Consider the following 7,958-nt stretch of genomic DNA (forward strand, 5'->3'; position numbering starts at 1 on the left):
ACGTGTTATGAACGTGCAGATGTACGTACTGGAATTCAAGTGCGCTAAGGCAAACCTGTCATGGATTTTCGCGTGATCTCCAGCATTTAATCCAGGGTGTCGCAGGCTACATCTTTGGGATTGCTACAATAACACAGTCAGTTGAAATCGTCAGAGGAGAAGAGTGGCAAGATATGTTGCTTGCAGCAATCACCATTCTAAGATCAATTTGAGGAAGCAAAAGACTTACTCGTTACCCACTGATCGCTCAATTCCCGCTTGGCTCTTCCATTTCTGTATAACCAACAAGGAAACAAATAATAGTCGCAGTGACAAATCATAAATTCATCAGTTCCTCAACTTCGAATGTGTCAAGGCAGATATAAACTTACCCCTTCAGCGCGAGTATTTCCACGAATTCTGTTCCCTTGTCCTCGTATACCTTTTTTAGCAGTGCTTCACGGCCAGGTTCCCCTTTCTTTGTATGAGTTTTCTAGAGTGAAGAACGTGCACAAGCCGGAAGATTGGGCCAAGAGAGACCACAACTAGCAACCCATTTCCCCTTAGGCCCCACATTAAAGAGAGTCGCCATATACGTCCTGCAGAAGATATCATAATCATATGAGCGTAAGGAACAACCCGAGAGATATGAACCCACACCACGCGCAACAAATTCGTAATTTAATTCTCGTGTAGTCAGGCGCAGGCGTTTCTAGAACTTCTCAATAATGAAGAAAGCAACGAACTGGTAGTCGTCCGTTTCTCCCCCATCAACCACCGCGACCTTGGCTGATGAGTTGTCATACATACAAGCGCTCTCAGGTGAGTATTAAGAAGAACTTACCATTGGTATCTTACAACTTCAGGTCCGAGAATAAAATTAATAATGCATGGTCGCTAGTTCGCCTGCATGCAGGACGTAGGTCGGAAGAAGACTAATCAGACAAATATCAAAAAATTTGCCGAGAATGATGACTTCCCCGTATACTTATCATAAACCGGAGTACTTGAAAATGTGTAATAGTACTCGGTATATTTAGTACCAACTACTACCGACGTATGCCATAGGCGTACTAAACGGGCGCGAGTCCGACAACACCAGGGTCGACGTCCAGCAGCCCAGCTGAGTTCGTTCTCATCATAGTCGTGGACAGTGGAGTGAGAGGAATGCATTCACCGTTATATAGACTCGAATGATTCGATAATTCAGTTTCTAAAGAACGAAGCAGAGTTGCGACAGCAAGAAGACGATAACAAAGAAGCCGCTGCCCTGGCCATTGGATGCCAGCATCAGTAAATTCACGAATTGCTTAATTTCCTTTTAAGCTCTTATTTTTCTCACCCAAGAGCGGACAAGAACCAGAACACCTCCTTGTCACAAGGAGCAACAAGCTGCCAAGAAGATCCCTTCCTCTTGATTTGAGCATTTTCGCACTTTTTTTCATTTGTCCTACACTTTTTGCACTTATTTTTAGAACGAGCTACATTACAATCCCCTTATGTCGCACTTATTTTTAGCTTGTTCACACTATATACACTTTTTCACACTTGTTCACACTTGTTACCAGGAAAAAGAATTGCATTTCAACCGGACAAGAGGATTAAGTAGATAAAAGGTTAAGCAAGGAGAAAAATAAGGACTAGCAAGTAGATTAATAACGAGCGCGACAAAGCAAACGGAGGCGGCAACGAGACATAACGAGCGCGACAAATGGAGGCGGCAATGAGACATAACGAGCGCGACAAATGGAGGCGGCAACGAGACATAACGAGCGCGACAAAGGAAATGGAGGCGGCAACGAGACAGCATGTAAAAAAGACCAGGGAACATAGCTTGAAGGTACTAGCAGCGTCGAAGCTCCTAGTCAGTTGCAAAATAAACTACAAGAGTGAAGGACATTACCTCTAGAAAATGAACGCTCGCTCATCCCCAGATTCTTCGTCCACATCCATCCGCGCGCCGCCACGCCTCTTCGTGGCGAGGCTCTGCGCAAGCTCAGAGTTTCGGATAAGGACCGAGTCTGGCAAGCGTGTGATAGACGCCATGTAAGCCCTCGTGTGCGCACCCCAATTGGCTTCTGAAAATGCCAAGGGGACACTGCTCTGGTTGCCTGTGGATGGATTGACATCGAGCGGGGTCTTGTTGCCTCAACCATTGCCAGAGGTGTCGATGTCTCCTAGGAGCATGTGTCCATTGACGAAAAGCCTGATGGTGCGTTCCATCTGAAATACAGGGTAAGTTAAGTCAGCTGTATGAGAGGGTAGAAAACACGTGCTGCTGCCGTGGCAAGACTAAGAGCGCCCTTCGAGTGCCCCGGCACTGTATCGTTCGTTCCCGGCAGGTTGACAGCGCCGGACGTGGCACACTTGTGCTGCACGAGAACCTGTACAATAAGGTCAGACTGGAACGGGTTGGAGACCTCTCCGTCCTCCGCGATGTCCCCAAATAAAAAGGTGAACTTGTCGAGTAAGGCCGATGCAAAATCTTTGCGGTCCTCGTCAGTCTTGAGGTCATCTTGTGAGGTCATGAAGTTGGCGAGCATGGCGAGAGCCACATTGCTAAAGGTATTGCGCCACTCTGACAGCCGCTGGAGGGTCTAGAAAAATAAATGACAGATTTAAATCATGTTTGAAAACAAAACGTACAACGGCAAGGACAGGCCCATCAGCTTCAACCGTGTGTGGAATCCAAAAGAAGCATCATCATAGTTACTGATAGATAAACAAACTCACACATCAGACGTCTTCTGAACTTCTCCATCACGTGCCTTTGTTGAGTCGATAACGATGCCAGCGTTTAATACTGCTTGAATTGCTTCTCTCACTGCCAGTTTCTTCTTCTTTTTGGTTTGGACCGGCTCCCCATCCTCATCCTCACTTGCAGGATTTTCGACGCTAGCATCAGCTGCTAACCTTTTAGCTCCACCCACGCGACCCCTGCCTCTGGTGACAAGAGGCTTATCGGCGACGATTTTTGCTCCTGCCTGCCTATCATCCATAGTCGAGTCGGAGGTCTTCAAGTCCTTTGCAGCCTTCCCCACCGGGCGTGCACGAGGACGCTTAGGCTTAGGTGCGTCAACACGCATAGCATCTTGGTCAGCCTGCATCTGTGCCTGCAAAGTAGCAATACACTGATAACTTTCTTGTACAGCTTTTTCACTTGCCTCCTTTGCCTCCCTTTCACGTTGGTCGTCAGCGGCCTTCTCAGCAGTGGTACGCTTCTTTCCACGACTATTGATTAAAATGCGCCCGGGATGCTGAGTTGCGTTCTTAGGTCGAGTCCCCATGCGCGTTGTAACTGCGTCAGGTTGAGACATTCTATCGATAGACGGTTTTGTAGGCTGACGAAAATTGAAGGCAGTGGGTTACCAAGTTGAAGGTGAGTTTCGTCACTCTAAAATTTGTAGCCAAAGCTGACTCTGAATAATATTTCTTAACGTATTGAATTGAGGGTCGATTGCAACATCCGGAGCATCAATATTCGCCAGCGCTTTTCGGCACAATGTGCTCAACAAAATGACATGTCCTGGATTGAAATACCTTAAGTACGGTGAGTATCAATGTTTACCAGAACCTTTCCAGTGATATAATGATGTCTAATAGCCTAGGGAATGTTCCCCAGAACCTTTCCTGTGGTGGGGTGACCGTCATCAATGTTCACCAGAACTTTTCCGGTGGTGCGATGACATAACTGTCCATTTTAACAAACCCTTTCTGGGGTAGTGCACATTTTCGTTCCAACGGCACCTTTGCAAGGGTAATTTTTTCTTCAATATTAGCGGCTGGTTTTAAACCTTCACTAGGTCCATACGTTGCATCAACACTACTCATATGATGCGCAGAAACCGGCCTACTCACCGTGCCCTTCAGTTTCCATGCCTATCTCCAGGTTGTATGCGCTGGTTTCGAAACATCTCTGGCCGCACTCAACACATGCACGCGTCCCATCCCGTTGCACCTGCTCTGGATCTTCCCCAACCGCAACAGCTTCCATCTCCACCTCAGTCGCCTCCTCCTGATTTCCTGCCACCCCCCCCTGATTTCTTGCCACCCCCTCCTGATTTCTCGCCTCCCCGATCACCACCTGGTCCAATGGCTGACGATGAGGATCCAGACTCAGAATTCACTGATGCGAGCAAGTGTTACTATCGTACGTATCACTCGCTCCTCAATGGTAAGTACCTTTCAATCTGCGCTTTTCACGTGTTCTGATTCTGACACGCTCTTAGGACGACCATGCACAGCTGACGGCGTGTTTCTGCCCCCTGGCACACCACCAACTCCTGTCCCACCGAAGTCTCCTCACGACTGGAGCCCGTATCATAACGATATTGAATTTGCAATGGCAGAGTTTGTTTTCAAACAAAGCCATATGTCTAACAAAGCTACAGACTTATTACTCGACTTAATGGCTGCGCAGCTGTTGAAACACGACGACCACCCTCCATTCGCGGATCACAAGGATTTGCACAAGGTCATTGACGCCACACAACTTGGCAATGTCACTTGGCAATGTCTCTCGATTCAATACACAGGGGAACACCCTGAACATGATGCTCCTCCGTGGATGGACAGAGAATACGAGGTCTGGTACAGAGACCATTCACAAATGTTCGAGGAGTAGTTATTCATAGTAAAATTTTATCTACTTGTAATCTACGACACACTTTAGTCTTCCTTGCTTTTGGCGCTTGTTGCACTTGTGGGCACTTGTGAATCACGCATTTACTTGTGAGTGCTTGTGAAAGAAAAATGACAAGTGCATAAGAATAATAAGCGGCAACATGTTGAAGATTTTCGTGACAAGTGGCGAAAAAGGACGCTAAGGAGTTTGTGAATTTACTGATGCAGTTGTCCGGCATAACTTGATGTTGAAATAGCCCAAGGTTCAGAGATTCGGCTCGTCACAAAGCATCCAAACCAGTCCATGTACAAACAAGAAAAGGATATGAGGGATCTTGAGGGATCCGTGAAGTGCAGGAACGGTAGTATCCAGAAGACAGCGGTACGATTATGTCAGCCGATATCTCAATCTTTTCGCGGTGTCGGGTGTCCCGGTTTTCATTTTGCCTTTTCGTTGTTGGCTCTTTGTTGTCACCTGGCTCCCTTCGATTCGGTCACGATCCGTCGCGTCATGTTGTGACCGGACCGTTCACAATTGCCCAATATAGCGCCGTGTGACCTTCGAGAATCGGAGGTTGGAGAGCTTGTCCATTGAACAGGGGAAGTGGGTGTCATCTGTAACAGAGACACTTAAGTTTATGAATTTGAAATAGAACAGTGGCACGTCTGAATAGAAAGGAGAATATGGGCCCATCTGTCACCCGTTTTGAACCAGTTCATGAACACCGTTTCTTCCCAACCAATAATAATCATCCTTATGTTTAGAAACCCTTGTACCTTGCACACACAGACCATTATTATCTCCGTAAGACCGTTATCCCGGCCCCAGCTCAATTTAGAGGCCGCATATCCACAGCGATCACGAACTGATACCTACCAAAGGTAATTTTGGGTCAGGTGCTAATACATTAGTCTACACTACATGCACTAGGTAGTATAAGTGTATATGAACACCTCGAGGCCTAGCCAAGACCCTTGGCAGCCTATACCCCACCCAACGCCCACCCCCTGAAAATGCGCGTCTGAAGTGTTACACCCTGGTGTTTGATATTGGATTCTTCTTCATGCTGAAATGCCTACCCCTTTGTGCCCTCCCTTCCTGTCGCAGCCAGATTTTTTCACCGCAGCTTGTTCTAAATGTTGCTTTCCTGCAGAGTACGTAGAACTTACAAATAGCCGATAAAGCTGTGTTAATTTTTGCTAGCTTGCGTCCAGATGGCGTCAGCTGATTTGATATGATACAATCCCTCACTTACTCCTTTGCTCATAACTCGTTACTCAATCTGCCTCGAGTTCCTACCCTTCACTTCCCTCTCTGAGCGGAACACGATGCTATAGACGTCAATTGATTCGTGATGCAGTGACCTCTGATAGAACCCCACCTTTGAACGTGGAACCCCAGTTTAGGAAGGGGGAGCTTCGTCTTACTAAATTGTATGTCTTCCTCCGAGTCTCGGACCCAGGAGTGATCGTCTGAGCTGCAGTAGGTGCGTGACATATTTTGGATGGCTGCTCGCATGCAAGCACCTTCTGGGTCAGTGTTTATCAGCCGTGATGGGCCTGCTGGACAATATGAATTTATTAATACATGAAACTTGTTTGCATGGTTTCATCCTCGTACCAATAAGCGGGGCCCATGGACTATTATCAATCTCATGGTTATTCTATTGAACCGCAGGCGATTTCATTCACATGCAACCAACAATCAAAAGATCAAATGGAACAAGGATGTAAGGGTCCGGTCACAATCAGGCACATAGGACGACCACTAGTAAGATAAGACATAAAACACCGAAAAAAGCTAGCAGCGGTACAGCCTGCATGAAATATTCTGTCTGGGAGTGTGTTATGAAACACATGGATGCACGCACCGGAATTCAAGTGCGCTAACCCATATCTGCCATCTGTAGCTCAGACTGTTACAGTAACATGGCACGAGTCCCCTGCCAGCAGACAGCCCTCTGCCAACCGCACGGCTATAGACAATACCGGAGTCTCACCAGCTCTATGACGATAGATGATGATAGATGATGATAGACGATAAGCGGCAACTGCCGGCTTAGATAAGCGGTCTGGACCGCATATGACGACACATGACGACATAGGTCTAGAAGACCTATTTATGTTATCAAGATAGAAGGCAAGCCTCGTGCTGCCTCATGTACTGATAGAAGGGTACCGCATGGACCCTATCTACGATAGAAGCCCGCCTCATGGACGCTATCTCTGACTTGTGTAGATAAGCAGATTAGAACCCAGCTTTAGGCTGAGCTTAGATATGAAGAGTAGCCTTATATAAGGTCGAAGATTACAAGTAGACGTTCCTTACTTTAATCTTACTAGGTTTACCCTTGAACTCCTTGTCCCGCTAAAGCTACCTGCTCGACATCGACTCGTACCTTCAGTGACGCCTCTTACTGTCTGTAAACCCGCTATCATCTCAGCGTAACCCCTCGTTAACCACCACGAGCTACGTTCGAGTACGCAACCTTTGCTTGTCTGTAAAGGCCGACGACTCTCAGCACTCGGTACCACTGTCGTGGTTGTCGCTGTTAGATTATCCTAGTCGCACACGACCGTTTGTCGTAACAAAAGATTAAAGTTCAACTCGCATGTCACCCATCTGTGACGCCAGATCCCTGATCGTACCTATCTTCAAAGCTACTGAAGATCTGTAGAAGAACCCCAAAACATACCGGCCTGACCAGTCGCAAGAATATAAGAACCGCTGTCACAGTAGAAGACTTCCTGCTCGGAACACTACGAAGATCGAAGATAACCATCTCCAATATGGCAACTTCCCGAAACACCCTGGCTGCTTCCCACCTTACGGGAAAAGAAACTTGTATCTACCTGAACGAGAAAAGATGCTTTGTATGCCACGTCATTGGCCACAAAGCCGCGGGCTGCCCACAATGGCCCAGAACCCTGCGGAGAAAGATGATCGAAGAAGACCTCCGGTTGAACTCTATCAAAGAGACCGGAGTTAAGAAGAATGAACTATGGGTGAATGCCACCCTGATGACCAGAACGAGAAACACCCCCATCGCGACATCCATGGTCGTCGACTCAGGGGCGTGCCAGTCCTTCGTAAATAAGGACTTTTGCGCACAGCACAGAATCTCGTCGCACCAGCTAGAGAAGCCTTTCACGCTCTCTAACACTGATGGATCCAGCTTCGGAAAGAAGCCGATTAAGAGGTATTGCACCCTCTCCTTCCAGATAGATGAACGGGTATGTACCGAACGGTTCTACCTCGCAGAGCTTACTCCGAAAGAGAAGCTCATGCTTGGACAACCTTGGCTTATCAGCCACAACCCCGCCATCAACTGGGCGAATGGCACGGTGACTCTTAA

The 7,958-nt window shown here is 47.3% G+C and overlaps 2 protein-coding genes across 2 annotated transcripts; one reads left to right on the top strand and one right to left on the bottom strand.

The window, feature by feature from the left end:
* Positions 1-1,884: 1,884 nt before the first annotated feature.
* F5147DRAFT_659640 (uncharacterized protein) lies at positions 1,885-3,296 on the bottom strand (the record flags this gene model as incomplete). The annotated part of the gene is made up of 5 exons (XM_041434613.1): positions 1,885-2,090; positions 2,133-2,202; positions 2,250-2,576; positions 2,622-2,691; positions 2,713-3,296. The coding sequence occupies 5 exons, from the start codon at positions 3,294-3,296 to the stop codon at positions 1,885-1,887; spliced, it is 1,257 nt and encodes a 418-aa protein (XP_041284601.1).
* A 941-nt stretch (positions 3,297-4,237) lies between these two features.
* On the top strand, positions 4,238-4,573 carry F5147DRAFT_535325 (uncharacterized protein; the record flags this gene model as incomplete). The annotated part of the gene is made up of 1 exon (XM_041430144.1): positions 4,238-4,573. A coding segment is annotated over one exon (336 nt), but the record flags the coding sequence as incomplete, so codon positions are not given.
* Between the last annotated feature and the right edge of the window lie 3,385 nt (positions 4,574-7,958).

Source organism: Suillus discolor (genome assembly GCF_016758755.1).
Source record: "Suillus discolor strain FC423 chromosome Unknown F5147scaffold_191, whole genome shotgun sequence".
In the NCBI taxonomy this organism is placed as follows: Eukaryota; Fungi; Basidiomycota; class Agaricomycetes; order Boletales; family Suillaceae; genus Suillus; species Suillus discolor.